This window comes from Sceloporus occidentalis, unplaced genomic scaffold, assembly GCF_023333645.1.
Source record: "Sceloporus occidentalis isolate IW3139 unplaced genomic scaffold, rSceOcc1.0.p SCAF_186, whole genome shotgun sequence".
Lineage (NCBI taxonomy): Eukaryota > Metazoa > Chordata > Lepidosauria > Squamata > Phrynosomatidae > Sceloporus > Sceloporus occidentalis.
The window spans coordinates 500,050-522,738 of NW_028317166.1; the positions used below are offsets into that span (position 1 = coordinate 500,050).

A 22,689-nucleotide genomic window follows, 5' to 3' on the forward strand; every position below is an offset into this window, starting at 1 on the left:
GCAGGAGACAAGGTTGGCTCGGTGAAGGTCACTTGCAACTGATTTTTTTTTTTTTTTTTTTTAATAAGCCCCTCTTTTGCAGTGGAGATACAGTAATAGTAATGCACACTGCTCTCCCAGCATCAAAAGTACCGTATATAGTGCTGTATCACCAAGAATCATGCAGCTTAATGTGTAATTAACAGTTAAAAAGAAACTTCTATGTAATCATGCTATAAAGCGCTCATTTTAAGAACATTTGGATATCCATATGGATATGTACAGATGCAAGCATTCATACATTAACTTCTGTAACTCCCTGACCAAACACACACCAGTATACAATGCATGTGTAATTAGGATCTAGCGTTGTAACAAAAATGTAGAGCATGCCATGAAATATTTGCATATTTTTTATAATATGCACTCACTCGATTTAACAGTCTCAGAGAGCAAACACATTTGGAGTTTATATCTTTTTTTTACAAATCAATCATGAGCTTTACATGTATATTTGGTGCAAAAGAAATTTAAAGTGCATCCCGGAGTTGTCCTGCTGTTATGTATGATGTTGATTTGTTTTGTCCATACATTAAATTAGCATTGCCTCCCAAATGAAGGTGCTGCGACCCCCTGAAGCATCTGCTGTTCAAGAAATAAGTTCAGTTTCATGGCGGGCAAGTGCAGGAGGCAAAGTAGTTCCACAGGGACCCTGAAAATGAAAGCTGAGAACAAAAATGATTATAAATTTATGTTAACGCTCCATTTTATTTCAAGCAACATTTGCAATTACATAGTCCAAGGCTATTTTCTAATACAGGGGTGTCCAACCTGCGGCCCTCCAGCTGCTGCAGGACTACATCTCCCATACTCCTCAGCCAGCCCCTTGGCTGAAAGAGCATTATGGGAGATGTAGTCCTGCAGCAGCTGGAGGGCCGCAGGTTGGACACCCCTGTTCTAATATAATGCACATACATCTTGGAAGAAATCTCCGATTTCAATTGCCATCTAGCAGACGGGTACTTTACAATTTCTTCAGGTAACGATAATTTCACTTAATTTTTAAAGAAGTTTTGCATTTGAAGAAATAAATAGTTTTCCCTTTGTGACTGTTCCTTTAAATACAAATTCAAGTCCCTCCTATTGTGATTTTGACAATTCCCCTGTATGCCAAAATTTGTTACTAGGTTAAACTGTAATCGTAGAATAGTAGTGCATTAGGGATACGTAAACATAGATATGTACTCCCAGTGTGTGTCCGAGCACGTGAGCTTGCAGATGTTTAGCTGTGTTGCCCACTATGATCAGGAAAGATTTGTCAGGTGTCAGAATTTATCCATTCACAAAAATGCTGCTCCTAATGAGAAGCTGCTGCTCACATTGGTATTGCCACATGATGCGCAACAGCGGTTGGGCACGAGACATCACATTACACAAGCAAAAAACATAAAAACACAACTTTTTCTTAAGACAGGGATCAATGGAAACAGGAAGTTCTACTTACCGAGAGCTTCTTTTCCCTGCCAATCCCTGGTGACACTAAGCATAGACTCCTCCTCCGTACCTGAGATAGGGCAGGACTCAAAACTTTAAAAGGGCCCTACCCTCCTACTAACACCAGTGAATACCAAAGACCACACAGGAAAAGCAATCTGATGCAACAAATTTATTGAAAGGAAGGGAGGGAACAAAAACGTGTCACCAGGGATTGGCAGGGAAAAGAAGCTCTCGGTAAGTATTACTTCCTGTTTCCCTGCCATCCCAGGTGACACTAAGGATAGTTGTACCAAAGCAGAAGGGTGGGAAAACTTAAGTAGACAAAACAGCCTCAAGGACTTTCCAAAAAGAGAGTCCTCCTGAGCCATCTGGTCGAGACGATAATGCTGTACAAAAGCGTGGAGAGTTCGCCAAGTAGCCGCCTTGCAGATCTGGTCAGGCGAAATACAGCATCTTTCGGCCCAGGAAGTGGAGACCGCTCTAGTAGAGTGGGCACGGATCCCCACAGGAGCAGGTCGGCCAGCCGCAGAATATGCCAAGTTGATGGCAGCAACAATCCACTTAGCGATGGAAGACTTGGAGATGCTGACACCCGTTGGGCCCCAAAGAGGCCACAAACAAACGAGAGGACTGACGTATGGGCAGAGTCTGTTCCAAATAGATGGTGAGGCATCTCTTCAGATCGAGAGTGTGAAGAGCTGCTTCTTCAGCTGAGCCAGGAGCAGGAAAAAAGGTAGGTAGCACGATCTCCTGGTTCTTGTGGAAAGCCGACTGAACCTTGGGTGCAAACTCCGGCGGTAGAGAGAGAGAACCACTTTATCCGGGAAAAAACTGAGAAACGGTTCCTTCATAGACAAAGCCTGAAGTTCACAAATCCGACGAGCAGAAGTAATGGCTACCAAAAAGGCTGTCTTCAGCGATAGAAGATACAGAGAAACAGAATGAAGAGGCTCAAAAGGAGGTAATTAAGTCTACGAAGGATGAGATTCAAGTCCCATGGAACCATCCTGGTAACAGAACGAGGACGCATCCGGACGATGGCCTTGGCAAAACGTCTGACCGCAGGCAGAGATATAAGCTCGAACCCCAGGAGAGCACTGATGGCAGAAATATGCACCCTGATAGTGGAAGGTTGAAGTCCACTGTCGAATCCCTCTTGGAAGAAGTCCGAAATGGAGGCCGAGGAACAGGAAGATGGCCAAATTCCCTTGGAACAACACCAACCCTGAAATCTCTTCCAGATCTTAATGTATCGCAGAGAGGTAACCTTCTTTCTACTCTGCAGAAGCGTCTCAGTCACAGGAAAAGAAAACCCCCGCGCTCTCAGCAGTTCGCGTTCAATCTCCAGGCCGTCAGGCAGGGTTTGGGTGTAGGAACGAACCCTGATGCAGAAGGTCTCTCCAAGCCGGGAGCTTCAGAGGGGGAGAGAGACTTAGAGTGATCAAGTCCGAATACCAGACTCGCTTCGGCCAGTCTGGTGCTATCAGGATCACGGAGGCATGGTCCATCTAGATTTTCTGTAGGACCCTGGAGACCAGAGAAAACGTAGGAAAAACGTAGGCGAGATGGAAATTCCATTCGTGTGCGAAGGCATCTATCGCCAAGGGATGATCCTGAGGCCTGAGGGAAAAGAAGACGGGAATCTGAGTATTGTCTCTGGATGCCATAAGGTCGATCTCGGGTAAGCCCCACCGTGGGACGATGAGGTCGAAGGCCGCCGGATGCAGAGCCCACTCGCTGCTCAGCACAGGAGTTCTGCTCAGGAAATCCGCTTGAGAATTTAGGGTTCCTCTGAGGTGGACAGCGGTCATGTGACGGGACTCTGCCCAAAAGGAAATCCTGAGCGATATACAGAGAAGTCGAAGGACTTCTTGTGCCCCCGTCTGTTGACATAGGCTACCACTGCCTGATTGTCGGAACGAAGCAAAATGTCCTTGCCGGCGAGCAGATGCTCCCAGTGATGCAGAGCTCTTTCTACTGCAAGCAACTCCAGACAGTTCGAGGGAAGAAGTTTCGTAGCTGGAGACCAGAGACCCTGCACGAACAGGTTCTGAAACGTAGCTCCCCATCCTCTGATGCTGGCATTGGTGGTGAGAAGTACCTTGGAGACAGGAGACCAACTCCTCCCTGCGGCGAGGATATCCCGTTGGAGCCACCAGGAGAGGGAAGCTCTGACATGCCAAGGAGGACAGACATGCCGGTCCAGAGCCAATGGGTTGTCTTCTAGATGGTTGAGGACGAATCTTTGAAGGACTCTCATGTGGGCCAGAGCCCAGGGCACCGCATACTTTGTGGAGACCATCTTGCCCAGCAGGGACATGCATAACCGTAAGGAGCTGCGGTGTGCAGAGCGAATCCTGCGTACTAGGAATCGAATTCCTTTGATCCTGGCAGGAGGAAGGAAAGCATTCCCGGAGCAGGAATCCAGGCGAAGGCCCAGGAACACAAGCTGTTGAGAGGGAACGGTGCAGGATTTGTCCCAGTTCAGAATCCAGACGAGATCTTGCAACGTATCGACCACCGTAGAAAGGTGAGCCCGAAGAATCTGCGCTGACCGGGCATGCATAAGCCAATCGTCCAGATAAGGAATGACTGAGATTCCCTGAACTCGGAGACGGGCCGCCACGACTGCCAAGAGTTTCGTGAAGACTCTTGGGGCCGCTGACAATCCGAATGGAAGGGCTTGAAACTGAAAGTGCTGGACAGCTGTACCCCGAGGAATCGCCACTCTCAGGAAACGTTGATGAGATGGATGGATGGATGGGAACATGGAAATATGCATCCTTCAGATCTAAAGATGCCATGAAGTCGTTGAGGCATAAGGTGTCGAGAGTGGATCTTACGGTTTCTATCTTGAACTGGACGAACTGAGGTGACTGTTCAAAATTGCAAGTCTATGATTACGCGAAGACATCCCGGTCTCTTGGGGACCAGAAAAAACAGAGAATAAACCCCTTGGCCCAGTTCTGGCCAAGGGACAGGAACCAGGACTCTGAGGTCTGTCAACTGCTGAATGGTAGATAACAGGACCGACCGCCTTGCCTGGTCTGGAGGAAGGTGGGAGATCAAAAAACGGTCTGAAGGTCTGGTCCGAAATTGAAGTCGATAGCCGTGCGATACAATTGCTCTCACCCAAGGATCTCGGGTGAGTGAGAACCAACTGTCCCTGAAAAATCGGAGCCTTCCTCCCACCGGAATGGAGGAGGCGTCATGCAGCGTTCTTGGGGGTCTTGAAACGCTTTGGGGAAGGTGATTCTGTCAAATCTCCCCCTTCCACGAGGGAATCTGCCTCGGAAGCTTTGTTCTCTGGACGAGGGGTTGAACATAGAACCATGGGCTCTAGATTGTCCTGGGAAAAAAGGCCGAAAGGACTGCCGTCTTTTCGAAGGAGGCTTTCGCTGAGGCATCCAATGCTTGTCCCCTGTGGTTTTCTCCAAAAGGGACTCCAGTTCTTCCCCGAATAAAGTCTTACCCTTAAAAGGGATATTAAGAAGCCTGTTCTTAGAGGCATTATCCACCGCCCAGGCCTTAAGCCACAAGGCCCTCCTAGCTGCAACTGAAAATGCCAAAGCTCTGGCTGTCCTGATGTTTTCGATGGAGGCATCACAGAGAAAATCCACGGCCAGTTTCATGGCAGCAACATTCTTGAGGATAGTTTCCCTGGAGGTTTTGGCAGCAATATCCTCTTCGATCTGGGAGAGCCAAATCTTGACAGCTCTGGAAACAGAAGCAATTCCAGGTTTAAGGACAGCAGCTGAAGCCTCGAATGATTTCTTAACTGCAGCTTCGGCTTTCTTTTCCATCTGGTCAGAGAAATGAGAGCCATCCTCAAGCGGCAGAGTAGTCTTCCTGGAGACCCTCATAACAGCAGTATCTACGTGCGGGGTAGCACAAAACTGAGCAAAGTCCTCATCAAAGGGAAACATGCGTTTAACCCATCTGGACAGGTTAACCCTCCTTTCCGGGTGGTTCCATTCCTGCTTGATAATGTCAGATAGCGCAGGATGAACAGGAAACGAGGCAGACTGCTTGGAGAAGCTGGCACCAAAGAAAGGGTCACTCTTCTGGGTGGAGACCTCCTCCAAATGCATAGCTGACCTCACAGCAGAAATTAAAGTCTCAATCTCTTCTACCGGGAACAAAAAAGAAGCTTCCTCCCGGATCTCTCCTTCCTCCGAGGAACCTTCCTCTACATCAGGATAGTCAAACTCCGAGTCTGAGAACAAAGGCTGACGCCCTAGGTGAGCGGGGTCTTGTGCCGCTGGAAGGTGGTGATAGGCAGGAACAGTCTGACGGAAGGCAGAGAAGGTAGACTGCATCTCTTCTTTAAGCCAGGTCAAAAACTCCCTACCCCCAGACGGCTCAGAATCCGCTACAGATCTCAGGCAAGCGGAGCAGAGCTTCTTCCTAGAATCCTGCAAAGCCTTGTGACACCCGGAGCATTGGGCGTGTTTAGACTTCATAACAGCCTTCTTAGGTTTGTCCTCGACAGAGGGCGGCTCAGCATTATCAGGGGCCGACATAATGAAAGATGCAACAGCATCCAGCCAAAAGAAAACAGCAGGAACACACATAGCAGTCAATTCACTTACCTTCTATATATGCAGTGAAAAAGAGCTGAAATTAGGCTGTAATCTGCAACAGCAGAGAATTTGGCGCCAAAAATTTGAATTCTGACCGAGAACGAGGCTTGGAACGCACAACCGGAAGTCGGCAGACTCCAATATGGCCGCTGTAGTAAGCCGCAACAGCGGCGTGAAGTCGCTGAATCAGACCGGCAAGCCTCCCTGGACATAGGAGGTGCCGGCATACACGCTGGCTACTCCCCAAACTCAGCCGGCGGACCTGCCATGCTCACCGCGGGGACGACGGATCCACTGTGGCCGCGACCACGAGAGTAAGCGCTGGGCGACGCAGTACCAGCCATCCGGCAAAGGTACAAGGTATCCCCCAGGAATGGGGACTTATCCCGGGAAAACGGCTCAACCTAGAGCCGGAGAAAACAAAAAAAAAGGAAAGACGAGTCCCCCTACCTGATGTAGGGCAGGAAAAAAAAAAAACTGGTGTTAGTAGGAGGGGAGGGCCCTTTAAAAGTTTTGAGTCCTGCCCTATCTCAGGTACAGAGGAGGAGTCTATCCTTAGTGTCACCTGGGATGGCAGGGAAAAAACATTGTGCATGACTGTCCAATAAAAAATGTTTTGAATGCATTGTGATGAACATTGCAGTCACAATCAATATAAAAAAAATTTAGCACTACATTTGCATCTGCAAACAAAGTACAGGAGCCTTGTTGATATGGTTACTCAGTTTCATAATATATAACTAAACATAAAAAAATAGAAGACCTGTAATCAGCAACTTCAACAAAAAAAACAAAACATTACAAGTAGGAGAATGTATAGCAAGTAAATAGTTTCTTACGTAAAGCTTGTGGTAGCTGGTGTACTTTGCATGTTAAACTCAGCTACCGGCACCCCTCTAGCTGCCACTTGCGGTGCAAACATGGCAGCAGGATACACAACCGAAGAGGTCCCAACCTGTACAGAACAGATCATCATTATCTTTGATGTTTTACTGTGGTTATTGGTTTCCCTAAGTTTATTTGTTCTGTCCCTGGGTTATCTCTCTACCTCTCTGCATTTCTCACCTCCAGTCCTATTATTTACGACACCCCACTCAACCCCGCCCCCCCCTTCTCTTATACCATCACTTGTTTTAAGTTGTAACCTCTATCATGTTGATTAGTATTGCTTTGGACTTGATGAAGGGAGGATAACTCTCGAAAGCTTGTCTTTTTAATATTATGTTAGTCCAATAAAAAAAGGTATCACCGCATACTCTGCAATACTCTATTTTTTAACATCGTGTCTACTTTTACAATATATATATATATATATATATATATATATATATATATATATATATATATATCACAGCACAGAAATGCATAAATTCTACAAATTTATTTGTTAGCCTCCACAAAAACTTGTATGGTTTTCAGAAGGCATTTTGTATTTTGCACTACCTGCTGTACATTTGCCAATATGCTATATAAAATAATGGAGAACAGGAGCATAAAACACCAAGTTTTCATTTTGTTTTAAGTCTGTTTACCATGGGATAACTTTACTTACCAGTATCGGAATAGAATGCGATACAGGTTAAAAGGCAGCGGTCCATTGCCCAATACAGGCCCCCTGGACCTCTTGTGCAATGCAAGAGGCAGCAGACTAGTGGGGAGTATGTATGCATGCACTCTAATGTGCAGGAGATGCGTTGAAAGTCAGACCCCTGTATGCATTTACATGCAACCCCTTCATTAACCTAAATGCGACTATTGTATGCATTACAGTCCGCATGATCACTGTAGTGTCCCCACTGTATAGTATAGATAACGGTCAAAAAATTGTCCAATTACCAGGTCCTTACCATTGGTTGCTATGTGAATAAGAACCAATAACGGGGGTTATATTTTTTTATATATACTTAACTACTAATGAACATGTATTTAAAATGTTTTACATTTATATTAGTTTTCAGGATTTTCACACGCAAAGGAACATACCACCAAACAGAGATCACAAATTTCCAGTTCTTTTTCCACTTCTCCTAGAAGATTGGAATCTAAAGTTTCTCCAAACCATACAACATTGGGCCGGAGAAGGCCACTGCAGCCATTTTCTTCACACCTGATTACAGATAAGAAAATAAACAGACTGAAAATACCACCATTACTAATAAATGGAGACATCAAAATTGACAGAGTTGGTAAGCATTGGCAACAAGCAGGAACAAATTTGGCTTTTTGATAGCCTTTAACCAACCTGAGCTTAATGTTTTTCACAATTGTATATTGTCCTGAAAACCCTGCAAGTCTGTATGCAATGAGTAGGACTGGACAAACTTGAGCCCTAAAGCTCTTCTGGCCCTTTGTTAATCAATTAGTTCTTGTGCCTCAGTATGACAAGTTTTATTTGATTTGCAGGGAAGACATATGCCTTGTCTGATGTACATATGCTGGCGAAGATGGACATGCTTCCAGAGTAAAACAAAAAATAGGAAAACCATATTTCTGTCTAATTCTGTTATCAAAGGAAGTCTAAGCATTAATTATGATTAAATATTTTATTTTAGGTTATTTAAGGAAAGCTCTATGTAAATGATTTTGAGCTTTTTTCTCTTTGTATAATTCCACTATAGCTAAATAAGTAGCCTGGATACTTGCCTTTCACAAGGCACCATTCATGATGGGCACTGGAAAACAGAACATCATTTATATAACTGACATCACATTAGTGCGTGCGTGCAATCAGTTTGTGTTAATGCTGCACTGGTACGTGGCACAGTTTGTCCAGCCATGGACAAGTTTCTTGTGTTTTATTTTGTAATTAGGTAGAATTGTATTAAGATTCTTCCATTTGTTAAGGTACTAAGACACGAAAATTCTCACCGTGGAAGACTCTCCACTGGGATCTTGGCATCTTCCACCTCAGGTTCAGGAGCACTGACAAGATTTGAAATGATGATATAAGTAACAATGTGTATATCACTATTTTATGAGATAATGTCCATAATAACTGTCCTATAACTGCTCGGTGGGATATTCCTTTAACTTTTTATATTACTTTGTAATGCAAATTCCTTTAAAATAATTATACAGAAAGCTAATTGCACATGTCTTTCTGGTATAAAGAAACTCTCTATACGTTACACCATCTACATTAACATATAGTACAAAAGGGAGATCTGCAGCTTTGCAGATATTTCAAGCGACATACCGCAACCTATCTTCCACAATGCTCAACACAGCGAGCACAGCTTGGACAGAGATCAAACCCTCCAACTTTTTGGCACTGTGTAGAAGAACTGTATTCCTAATATATTTAAACTTATTCAGAGACATTAAAAATATGTATTACCACCTAAAAAACATTCTTTCTAGATGATAAAAACACTTTCACCATGCCCACACAGTCCACCAGTATTACCCTTTTCCGGCAAGAGCTGGACACACAGGGCTATTGTAGTTTTCTTTTACACTGCCACACGAGGAACATCTCGTCTTAAACAAGCTACCTGAAAAGAAATTATAATAAAAACAAAACCTTTACAAAAGCCTTTACAGTGTACACATTTTGTCACAACGTTCATGCAACGCAAGCACGATGCTACAATTAAAGGCAGCAAAGTTTCTCTACTATTTGCGAGGCACTGGGATATAATAAATAAAGCTTATTTTATAGGTCCGCTGAAAAAATAAAAAAAATAAAAAGATTATATTAAGGTTAACTCAATAAAACCAGAATGCCTGTGGTGAACACCCAAACCACAACTACAATGCAGCTTCTTCATCTTCAATACACAATCCTTCTTCAGGACATTACTTGGATTTGAATCATTTATGAATATAATTGGCACTAAGAAACCATCTGTAAAGTATATGTCCATTTTACATAAAGGCATAGAATGTACTTTAAAAAGTTTGAAGATCAGAAAGACAGAAAAGTACTAGAAATGTTTTAAAGAGGAATGTGCTATTCTGTTAATCAAGATGAAGGTCAGGTGTGGCCCTGGTGCGATTATTATGTATATGGTGACAAAACCAGCCGAGGACCAGAAATGACACTTTTCGGGATCCTCAGCACAGCTAAGCAGATTTTGAAGCAAACTGTGTGTTTATATCATCCCCAAAAATAAATAAAAAGCCTAGCTCCCACTGAAGCCCCCTTTGGCTATACATGACTGGCCCACGCAGACCAGCCTAAACACCCACTAACCATACCTCCCTGCCAGACCCGGCTAAGCCAAGCACTGAAAAATCCTCCCCAGATAAAACAATCAGTCCCAGACACTTGGATCAAATATCTTCAGGGCCTCTTCTTGCCCTTGGAAAACAGGGAAACTCCCTGGCTGTGAGACTTCAGGGGATTTTAATGTCCACCACTTGTACTTGATACAGGCTTCATAGAAATCCCATAATTAACTTTTCACTGGGAAGGGGAATGAAGCATTGTTCCACTCTGCTCTCCAATTACGCTGTAAAGTGTAAATATATAAATACACACATATACATATTTAGTACTGTGCACAAAGATTTAGGCGGATGTGAAAAAATGCTGCAAATAACATGTTAGTAGTTCATTTTCTATCACTTAACAAACAAGTGAGTGAACAGAAAAATCTAAATCAAATCAGTTTTTGGTATGACCACCCTTTGTCTTCAAAACAGCGTCAATTCTTCTAGACTTGCGCAGTTTAACTTCGCAGGTAGGATGTCCAAAATATCTTGGAGAACTAACCATAGTTCTTCTGTGGATTCAGGGAGCCTCAGCTGCTTCTCCTTCCTCATGTAATCCCAGACAGACTCAATGCCGTTGAGATCAGGGCTCTGTGGGGGCCCTACCATCACCAAAGGTATTAGGCACAGAAGTAGAAAGTTGGTTTGATGTCACTGTTAGCAGTTGTATCAACACCAGCCTTTTACTACTAATAAAAGTAAAAGTATGCTGCATAGGGAGTATGTCTTTGCAAGGTACAAACAAAACATGCACAAGATATGAAACCAGGTTGAAAACTATTATTAGCTTTCACTTAATACAAAAGACACTATTACAATTATTGCTATGGATTCTTAGGAAGAGGTACAGACATTATTGTAACCAGCGTTTATGTATGTGGTGTTCACAGTAAGCTTTAAACTAGATATCTTCCAAGGACAAAGAAAAAAGTCCAGAACTATTGAGAATAAGCTGCAGACACCAACTTACCATGAATTTCAAAGAGGTTTCGGGAGCCTGCTTTGCGGTGTAACTCATCAATGTTCTGTGTAATGACCACAACTTTCCTTCCTTGCTTTCTAAGTCGGGCTTCACACTCTGCGATAGCTATGTGTGCCGGGTTCGGCTTTTTTGTTAGCATCACTTCCCTACGGTAATGATAAAACTCCCACACTCTTGAAGGATTCCTGGCAAAGGCTTCGGGTGTTGCCAAGTGCTGTTATAACATATAACAAATACAATATAAACTCCAATTGTAATTATCTTTGTACATGTAGTAGGAATGCAGTATATTTTACACATTGTTTTAGCACCAATCACCATTCAGTTTAATATGCCTAAAGTGTTCTCCATGTGAAAATCACAGTATTCTAATAATAATAATAATAGTGGTGCTCAATTCAGCTCTCAATGGCCATAAATCGCTCCATGTTTTGGGAGTTCTCTAATTAGCATGTCAGCAGGTAAACTTTGAGCAACTTCGCCCAGTGGATTCTCTAGAGTCATTTATTTCACATTAATAATAATCCTTGGGGAGTTATGCTCAGATCAACATACATTAAAAAAGGTTACATTTCTAGACCTAAATATTTACTGTATATAGAGAACAGCATGTTTAAGACCAAAACAAATAGATGTCAATAATTACATGCATTATAGCAGCTGCCACTCTGGCTGAAAAATACACCTAAGGGTCAATTCTTAAGAACTAAAAGAAACTGTACAGACAACGACATTGTCCTCCAACAGGCTAACAAAATCAAGGCATAATTTAAATTTATAAACTATGGATAATACAATTAGAGGTCAATGAAATTGATATAAACAAAGTTAAGAAGATAAACTACAATAACTATGGTCAAATTTAAACCAAAAACATTGGCATCATATTACAGACTCCCCACAGTAATATCCAAATGAGTACCTAATCTAAAAAATATATTAGTAGATAGAAATAAAAATAAGAGGGGGGGGGACTACTGTCAATGTCTGGCTTAGCGTATAGTGATAGAGTTATGCTGTACCACAATCAATGTCTGGCTCAGTATATTGTAATGGCAGTTATGCTGTACCATTTCTGTTCAGTAAATGTTATTTATTTAAAACGTATTATTATAATAAGTTATTCTATTTTTGTCAAATTCTAGTTTTATCCAGATGACATACAGTTTACAAATTAGTGAAAAAAAATATTCTGGCCAACATTCAATTTTTTTGTAGGTGTCTTTACATTTTAAAATGTGTGTGGGGGGTGCCACATACACATATTATATACACACACATACATATATATATATATATAAAACAATTTTTTATAGTCTTTCAAGAAGTTTTATAACCCGGACATGCATAAAAAAGTTGTTAAAGGTTGCAGTATTTATTTTTTCAAGATTTTAACACCTATAATATCCATTAGAATAATGCAACCCGCTATTCAACGGACAAATATTAATTTCCATTCTCCTCAATGAAAAGCAACTACCGTATTTGCTCGATTATAAGACGACCCTGATTATAAGACGACCCCCCAAAATCTGAATATTAACTTAGGAAAAAAAGAAAAAGCCTGAATATAAGACGACCCTAAAGGAAAAAAGTTTTACCAGTAAATGTTAATTCATGTAAACTATTTTTTTTAATAAAAGCTATGATTGAGAAAAATATTTTTTTTGTTTTTATTTCTTGTATTTTCCAACCTGTCCCCCAGTTACGCACATCTGCCCCCAGGCTTGCCACTCCAATATGGCACTGTGGCCCATGATATGCCTTTTAACCCTCTATATGCCACTGTGCCCCATGGTATGCCTTTTGACCCCCTATGTGCCACTCTGCCTCCAGAAATGCCTTATACCCCTATATGCCACTCTGCCTCCAGAAATGCCTTATACCCCTATATCCCATTCTGGCATTTAGGGGGTTAAAATGCATATTATGGGGCAGAGTGGCATATAGGGAGGTATAAGGCATTTCAGGAGGCAGAGTGGCATTAAGGGAGTTAAAAGGCATTGTATAGAGCACTCTGCCTCCAGAAATGCCTTATACCCCTATATGCCACTCTGGCATTTAGGGGGTTAAAATGCATATTATGGGGCAGAGTGGCATATAGGTGTATAAGGCATTTCAGGAGGCAGAGTGCTCTATTAAATGCCCCCTTAACGCCACTCCAGAAATGCCCTATGCCCCCATTTAACACACACACACACACACACACACACCCTATACCCCCATTTAACTAACACACACACACACACACACACACACTCTCCCCTCCCCTCTCAGCCCTCTCTTACCGGTGCTTCCAGCCGGGGCAGCGGGTTGACGTCGCCTTCTGCTGCCGGAAGGAGGTGGAGTTGGCAGCGGGGGTTTGTATCCGTCCGTCGCGTATACTTTCCCCGGCTGTCAGAGATCAGAGTTCCCCGCACCGGTGCGGGGAACTCTGATCTCTGACAGTCGGGGAAGGTTTGCGCGACGGACGCAGACAACCCCCGCTGCTAGCCACACCTCCTTCCGGCTGCAGCGGACGTTGTCTACGCGGATCGCGTAGACGTCAACCCGCTGCCCCGGCAATACAGCAGGAAGCACCGGTAAGTGTGTGTATGATGGGGGGGGGGGGGGTGAGACAGGAGGATCCAGGTCCCCTGCAGCGGTGCGGGGGATCTGGATCTTAGTCTCCTAATCAGACTCTATTTGAGGTCTGATTAGAAGACGACCCCGATTAGAAGACGAGGGGTATTTTTCAGAGCATTTGCTCTGAAAAAAACCTCGTCTTACAATCGAGCAAATACGGTAACTTGTAACACTTCGTAATTAAATTTCCAATGTTACATTTTTAAGACTCTTACATGTAAATTATAACAGCGGTGAAAAGATTAGCCCCACTAAAAAAGGAATGTATAACAGTACAGTACAGTTATATGCCTACTGAAGAAGCTACTCTATAGTTTAGACATCATTACGCCATGGATCGGTTTTATCTTTGGATTTGGAAAGCTGTGCACCAGGACATTAATCAAAAATCCTAGTTGTTTTTACAGTGGCTGTTTAATTAATTCAGCTGCTCATGTGTAAGCGACTACTTTATCTTTTACAATACATTGTTTATACTATACTAATCTGTTCAAAACTCCCCCTCTCTCTCTTGCCTTCTGCTGAGCTGAATCCAACTCTGCTTCAACTTCTGCTGACACTGAACTTAAGCAATGAGTAAAGCAGGATACATCTACACCTGACATCTGTGAGCCTGGATTTAACAGGCTCACCTAAAAGTGAGTTGATTACTTAAAAGGGCAACAGTAAGGGCATTTCATTCAATTGCACTTATTACAATGGTATTTATAACAAAAGATTAACTTACGCTATGCTGCGGCCCTTCTAAAAATCCCTTAGGACTTCTTTAGGGACGCCTACAATTGTACCCCTTAACACCCTTTCTCCCATATTCCTTTAGCTCACCTTTCCCAGTCCCTCTCCTGCAATAACTTATACTAGTGTGGCTGGTCCATCCCTAACGGCACTTTTGCCTCTTGTGTAATACACCCTAACTCCCTCTAGATTGTAAGCTCATTTCAGCAGGGCTCTCCCCCACCTGATGTTTCTGTATGTCATCTTTTCACGTTATATACCGATACAACTCTGGACATTTCCCTGCTCCCTCTCAGTGCTCACATGCAATTACGTCATATCTCTGCATTAACTAGATGCAACGTAATACATATATATGCACTCACACATTGTATGGATGCACAAAGCACCAAAAAGGAACTTATGGTTCAACATGATTAAAATAGCAAAAAAAAAGCCCTTTTTTCAGGGTGTGGACACAAATTTCTACTTCATTAAAGAACTATATCTAGAAATGCTCTGGACATTCAGCAGCAAGAGGAATGAGGTTTCTAATGCTCCATTTAGTTACAGATGTGTAAAATGCGTTCACTGTGAAACGATCACTCAAGTTTAATATCGATGCTACTAGGTTCAAATTGCTCACTTGCGCTTGCCACTTCCTCCAATATCCGCCCGCACCTCTGAACGTGGGAACACCACTCTCTGCGCTGACACCAGCGCCTGTAATCACAGCTACATGCTTCGCTTTGGCAAAGGCTTCTCGAAAATCAGCTAAGTCTGAAAGAAAACAAGATTAAAGAAAACATTGCTCGATTACTGTATCTACACCCATGTCCATATCCAATCTACATAGCAGTCTATGTACCGTATTTGCTCGATTATAAGACGACCCTGATTATAAGACGACCCCCCAAAATCTGAATATTAACTTAGGAAAAAAAGAAAAAGCCTGAATATAAGACGACCCCAAAGGAAAAAAGTTTTACCAGTAAATGTTAATTCATGTAAACTATTTTTTTTAATAAAAGCTATGATTGAGAAAAAGATTTTTTTTGTTTTTATTTCTTGTATTTTCCAACCTGTCCCCCAGTTACGCACATCTGCCCCCAGGCTTGCCACTCCAATATGGCACTGTGGCCCATGATATGCCTTTTAACCCTCTATATGCCACTGTGCCCCATGGTATGCCTTTTGACCCCCTATGTGCCACTCTGCCTCCAGAAATGCCTTATACCCCTATATCCCATTCTGGCATTTAGGGGGTTAAAATGCATATTATGGGGCAGAGTGGCATATAGGGAGGTATAAGGCATTTCAGGAGGCAGAGTGGCATTAAGGGAGTTAAAAGGCATTGTATAGAGCACTCTGCCTCCAGAAATGCCTTATACCACTATATGCCACTCTGCCATTTAGGGGGTTAAAAGGCATATTATGGGGCAGAGTGGCATATAGGGAGGTATAAGGCATTTCAGGAGGCAGAGTGCTCTATTAAATGCCCCCTTAACGCCACTCCAGAAATGCCCTATGCCCCCATTTAACACACACACACCCTATACCCCCATTTAACTAACTAACTAACACACACACACACTCTCCCCCCCCCTTCCCCCGCTCTCCCCCCTCTCTTACCGGTGCTTCCAGCCGGGGCAGCGGGTTGACGTCGCCTTCTGCTGCAGCCAGAAGGAGGTGTGGCTAGCAGCGGGGGTTTGTATGCGTCCGTCGCGTATACTTTCCCCGGCTGTCAGAGATCAGAGTTCCCCGCACCGGTGCGGGGAACTCTGATCTCTGACAGTCGGGGAAGGTCTATGCGACGGACGCAGACAACCCCCGCTGCTAGCCACACCTCCTTCCGGCTGCAGCGGACGTTGTCTACGCGGATCGCGTAGACGTCAACCCGCTGCCCCGGCAACACAGCAGGAAGCACCGGTAAGTGTGTGTATGATGGGGGGGGGGGGGAGTCGGGTGAGACAGGAGGATCCAGGTCCCCTGCAGCGTTGCGGGGGATCTGGATCTTAGTCTCCTAATCAGACCTCTATTTGAGGTCTGATTAGAAGACGACCCCGATTAGAAGACGAGGGGTATTTTTCAGAGCATTCGCTCTGAAAAAAACCTCGTCTTATAATCGAGCAAATACGGTATATGGAACTGTCCTAATAACCTTTCAAACTGGAGGTCTGATAGTTTACTCTTCTTTGCAGCCCCCTAAAAGAGAACGCATATTAACATACTCGAAGAAGTCAAACCAGTGGCTCCAAAAATGGAGCACTTTTCAGCACGCGTAGAGTGGCCTGAATGGACCCCGCACGCATCGTTTGCCAAGCCAGGGCCGGAGCTGACTAGCGGTAAGTATATCATGTGCAAGGAAAAAAAGTGGGCAGCTATCATATCTTATTCAGTGAATACTGGCATGTCTCTAACATCTTTCACAAAAAAACATTCATGCATTTTAATGTAAAAATAAATGCAAATAAAATGCATAGAAAGTAAAGTACAAAAATTGTATAATGTAAAAACTTCAGGCTAAACAATCCTGCAAGAATCATATATGCCACTTACTGGAACTTGGACGTGCCATTTCCACAGCGATGGGCTTTTTTTGTGATTTGGGGACCAGTCCACTGTACACATGGGTAACCAGTCTTCTGGTGTGGAACGGAAGTAGAGTCATTAGGACTAATTACTGAACCTAAAACAAAGAACAAACAGACCCCTCATAAAAATACACCACAGCAGAATTCTAACCAATCGCAGGGCAACCAAAACACGTTCACTCAGTTTTCAAAATGCAAGTGAGTTTCTCTTTTAAGAAGACATGAGTGAGAGAGTGAGTGTGAGTGTGTGTGTATGTGTATGCTCACCTGCATTTAACTCAACTCTGGCAGACTAGCTAGCCACTAAGGTTAGCTGAATATGCAATGGCTAAAATATAATAGCAATCTGTAGATTACTTATTTTTATGTAAACGGTTTAAACTGTAATCTCTGTGAGAATCAAAGAAAACACTACATATTCTGCAATTGTTAGGTATTTTGATGCTTGTTCTATAGTTTAGGTGAAAAGCAAGAGAAAAAGAAGCAATTCATTGTATTTAATTAAAATATATATATTTGTTTAGCCAAGCAGGTAGAGGGACACAGCATCTTACCAAGGAACAAACAGAGCCGTTGTTGCCGCACACCATTAAATAAAACACAAGTGAGTGACCTGAATGAAGGAGAGCGCAGCCTGGCTGAGTCAGACTGCAGGAGACGTGCAGCTCCCTGTGTCAGGGTGGGGACTTTAAAATGCTACGTGAGCAGAGGACGGTATCCCAAAAAACTGCTGACAAAAGAGCTCTTCTCTGGCTAGCCGCTTTCCTACAGAAAGATTTGTTTGGCACTCGACTCTACTGGCCACATTCAGACATCTGGTTTAACAGAGGACTTTTACTAAAGACCTAATGGAGAAGCTTTCATACAGTAGGAGCAGCCGTAGGCAAACTTTGCCAAACACACGACCACTTCAAGGTATTAACCACTCGGCTACTGGATACTCCACAAAAATATAAGCCACACAAATTCCAAAGGATGCTGGGGTGATGGCACCAATTTTGGTCCATCAACACACTTCCATCAATCAACACATATATGCCTACAACTGTGTAACTTTATGCGCAAACTGATTGTAAGGGGATCTCCCACTAATCGCGAATAGTACGCTTCCTTCTTTTTGAGGAGTTCTAGTTTTTACATACAGCTATGTTGGCCATTCGTAAGCAAGTATCTTGGCCTGGCTGGGATTGGACACACATGTTGCGAGAGCCGGCAGGATTGGACTTTTTTCAATCAAAGTTTTTTTTTTTTTTTACTTTAATATGAAAAAAATTGTTTACATGTGAATGAATATTTACTAGTAAAACTTTTTTCCTATAGGGTAATCTTATATTCAGGCTTTTTCTTAATATTCAAATTTTGGGGATCGTCTTATAATCGAGCAAATGCGGTATATTAAATATATGTATGTTCTAGTATTTATTCATATTATTCATATATGTAGTTTATAAACTACATATATGAATAAAAAACTGTCAATATTCATTAGTTTCAATAATCACAAAGTACACTTATACTCAATTAACCCTCTCCATTACCAGATGGGAGCAGTCTCAATTAACCCCCTCCATTACCAGGCGTGAGTGGTCTCAATTAACCCCCTCCATTACCAATCACAAACAGTTTCCTCCAGCCCCCCATAATTAGTAGTCAGTGCAGAGCTTTTTTTATGGAGGGAGTCTCTTTGTCTCCTCAAGCAGGCTCCCCAGGACGGTCGGGACCCTTACAAACACAATGATTGTACCCCCTGATGGCGGCCCTGTACCACACATTCAAGGTGAGATCTTACCATTGACTTATACAAAGGCAAAATTATATTTTCCTACCGTGGGTCAATACCCCTCTTCATACATTACAATATCTTACCGGCCCTTGCAGCAGCTTCTCATCCGCACATTTACTATCTTCCAAAAATAGCTTTGCATTTGTTTCCATTTGTCTAATCTGTCACTTGGCTGCCTGGTCCTCTAATTAGACCAAATCATCATGCAGGGGAATAATGTCAAGTTCAGATTGTATTACTTTACCTAATTTTGTGTCATCTCCAAACACCAATATGTGGCTTTTAGTACACACTGCAAAATTGTTAATAAAGTTATTAACAGCAGGCTTAATTTACAGGTATATGGAAAATACGTATCTCCAAACATCAGCTATGAAAATAAGTTACTGGTACGTCCTTAGAAACAGTATAGATAATCAGTAAGCATGCAACGGCACTTATCTGCTTAATGGCGAGTGAATTAAGTAGGCATTAATTGTGGCACTCTATGTTCAGTGTCCAAAGGCAGGTGATGAAATAGGAAACTAAATGGCACTAACATACAGTCAGTTACATACACCAGAAACACGTTAAAATATTGCGTTTTTATAATGCCACACGATAACATCCACTGTTTGCTTTGTAGATTGGCAGCGCCCTTGACCTTATCTCTTTCATACTCTCCCCGCTAAAGCGTAAAGGAGTCAGCGATGGCCGGTTTGGCAGAATGTGGGTGATAATGGACAGTTTAAGCGATAATTAGCATGGAAGGGAGAGTCACCCAAAATATCACATGACTGACAATAATGGCAGCTTCCAGGTCTGCACATAAAAGGTAGATGGTGGGAACAAAGTTTGCTGGAACCAGGTTATTGTCATGGCAACCTACATTTTAAAAGCCATAACATGCCACACCTCCCCCTCAAAACTTACCAAACCAACACGGCTGGGCAACTAAGGCACTTCAGCTTAAAGAGACAACTCCCATCATCCTCAACTGGGCTTATAGTTGGAAGTTATACTAACTTTAGCCCAGCAACCTGAACTAGGCTGTACTTAAATGTAAAACTGAATTAACTGCGTCCAGTGTGAATGAGGCAAAGCCGTATATTCTGTATACGGAAACACAATAACAACAACCCTTGTCAATGTCAACTGCACGCGTGATCACTTATAACTGCGGGTAGGATTCATTTGCGGCCGGTGGGTTCCAGGACCCCACCTTTCTGCGTCCTAACAATATTTATCGCTCCCGAGTGGGACCACCCCACGCAACACAAAGCCCCCTCCCCGGAGCGTGTTTATTACCTGCCGTGCAACCAGAGAAAGGCCTGCAGCCCACGGACTTCAACACCAAGCAATAACAGGCCAGTCGCGCAGCCTGCAGCGCCCTCTGCTGCATCACCGCTACAACTGCAGCCACACAGGATCCGACTTCTCATCCCAAACCTGAACGAAGAAGGCCGCCCTATTTAAGATTACGAAACGTAGCTGCTGGTGAAGGAAGATTGCAAAAACCGTCTTGTTAATTATGGAGAATAAATATTGCTTTAAAGGGCTACTTATTATTCGTAAATTAATTGGATTGGCTGGGTGGTAACTCTATTTGCAGTAGTTGCTATTTAGTTCTGTTGAAAGTTCTTGTTGCTAATGAAGTCAAGGTGTATGACAAGCAGACAATGTTATGTCGTCATCGGACGTATTGATGACACACTAATGAACAGATCCAGATGAATTCATTTTATGTGCACCCCTTGGGTTCCTTATAAAGTTTGCACGGGGCATTTCACTACCATTTTTTAAGAACCTAATGATTTTTAAAGAAAAAGAATATGTTATGACAAAAGCCATACTACAGTACAGTGTTATAGAGATGATCTGTGACTAAAAGTACTTAACTGGAAAATGGGAGGTAGAGATGATCAAATACATCTACAAATTGCAATATATACCAAGGAGAGTTGGCTTGGCCAGTTTTGGCCACTTAGGGCCGAGACCTATTACCGGTAATTGTAATGATTGTAAGTTATTTTGTGGTGCCCATTGTTGGAATTCATGAAGTTACTTTAATGTGTTTTGTGCAGTACTTTCAAATCTTGAGAGAGATACAACAGACTGAGCACACTATCCAATATAGACCTCAGATTACAGCTACCGAATAAAGAATTGAGGTCAGTAGCCAGTTGACTCTTAAGATGTTGTGTGCATTGTTAACGATGGAATTTAAAAAAAACAAAAACATTTCTCCCATTGATGATCATGAAGCAAGGCTTCATAGCCCTGTCAATGCATGTGTTAGATCAGCCAGCAGGGGATCAGAGATCCCAGCGTTTCCTGGACAGATGATCCTTGGTCTCTACTCCTCTCCTGAGTTCTTAAGGCAGGTGACAGCTGCACAGGAGGGTATCTCCAGTTGCACAACTGCGCATTAGAACAGTGCAGGAGTACCGGTGCTTGGGCTGTTACACTGGAGCAATGCTGGTTGCTGCTGACATGAGAGAGTCTGGGTTTTCTTCAGTCTAATCTCCAACGTAGCAGTGGGGATGTACCCTCTACCTGTAAAAAAAAAAAAGTTGATGAGCTATTAAGTACATAAGGTCATCCTAACACAATTTTATGGACATAATATTACGTATATAGGGTTGTTAAGGCGTTAAACAATGTTGTACAAGACGGCTAAGAGTATTGTGTAAATTAGTACCCTTTTATTCACTCATAAATCTATATTGCAATATGGTCATAAGGTATATTGCCAAGTCCAGAGCAATGTACTGTTACCCAACCAAACTAAGAAATGCAAACTTAACTTCCTTTAATGATTGACCAATTGATGCCGGTTTTCATGCCATACATACCATTATTATTACTGGTATAAAATATCACTGGTATATGACATTTGTTCATTTAATTACCATTTTAAAATATCCCACGCAATATTTGAAGCAAAAAAGAGGTCACTTTAAGATGCCGTCTTGAGTCCTGGGATATGATGTAATGTTTAATGCTTCACCTATGAAAGACACACAAGAAGGGCATGCTGTATGATGTCCTCCATTGTGCACCTTGATTGTTTGCACTGCTTGTATTAAGACATGAGAAACTGCAAAAGGAACAAATCCATAAAAAAATAGGGTATGGCTGCCACTATAAATATGATGCTGTAGGTATATTGTGTGCCTCACTAGCAACTGTCTCATGTAGAGAAGGACCTGATTTGCAACAGATGATAACCTGCTGACAAGCAGAGTTACTCTGTTGTCACCAAATAAAATTAAGAATACAATGGATAATTCATAACAAGTACATGTCTTACATAATATATCATATAGAGAAAACCTTCTAGCAGTTATTTTGATATAAATATTGTAAGCATAACCAATAATTGTATTAACGGTAGCCCTATAAATTAATGTCCATGAGGTTTATTCACTAAAGCAGTAGATGTATGTAAGTTTGTATGATCTATCTCCTCTTTATCTCAATCACTCTTCTTTGTCTTTATGTCTCTCCTTTGTCCCCATCTCGCCTCCATCTTATTATCTCCTTTCTCCCTATCTCTTTATCCCCCCCCATGTTTCTCTTGTCTCTTCCCCCTTAACACTTATATGTACTGGCACACATTTGGACAGACTTACACACCCACCCCAACACACATGCACACGTTCTCACTAAAACGCACTTATTTGTGTTCACACACCATTACACATAAATGCTTACGAACCCTTGCACATACATGCT

At 42.6% G+C, this 22,689-nt stretch overlaps 1 protein-coding gene across 1 annotated transcript; it reads right to left on the bottom strand.

The window, feature by feature from the left end:
- Window positions 1–628: 628 nt before the first annotated feature.
- LOC149278663 (NAD-dependent protein deacylase sirtuin-5, mitochondrial) lies at window positions 629–17,266 on the bottom strand. Its single transcript, XM_089501900.1, has 8 exons — window positions 17,155–17,266; window positions 15,242–15,375; window positions 11,245–11,470; window positions 9,466–9,553; window positions 8,928–8,981; window positions 8,043–8,166; window positions 6,899–7,014; window positions 629–704 (listed from the first exon to the last, which is right to left on the bottom strand). Exons 1-8 carry the CDS (start codon window positions 17,264–17,266, stop codon window positions 629–631), a joined length of 930 nt encoding a protein of 309 aa, XP_089358026.1.
- Between the last annotated feature and the right edge of the window lie 5,423 nt (window positions 17,267–22,689).

Bases quoted from the DNA above. Each gene is read 5' to 3' on its own strand.
- LOC149278663 (XM_089501900.1), bottom strand. From the start codon at position 17,266: ATGACTCTACTTCCGTTCCACACCAGAAGACTGGTTACCCATGTGTAC. The intron at 8,982-9,465 runs GTAATACTGGTG...AAATCTTGTCAG, and splicing joins CCAGCTCTTGCCGGAAAAGG to TGCTCCTGAACCTGAGGTGG. The intron at 7,015-8,042 runs GTATGTTCCTTT...TGTTCTGTACAG, and splicing joins TTTGTGATCTCTGTTTGGTG to GTTGGGACCTCTTCGGTTGT.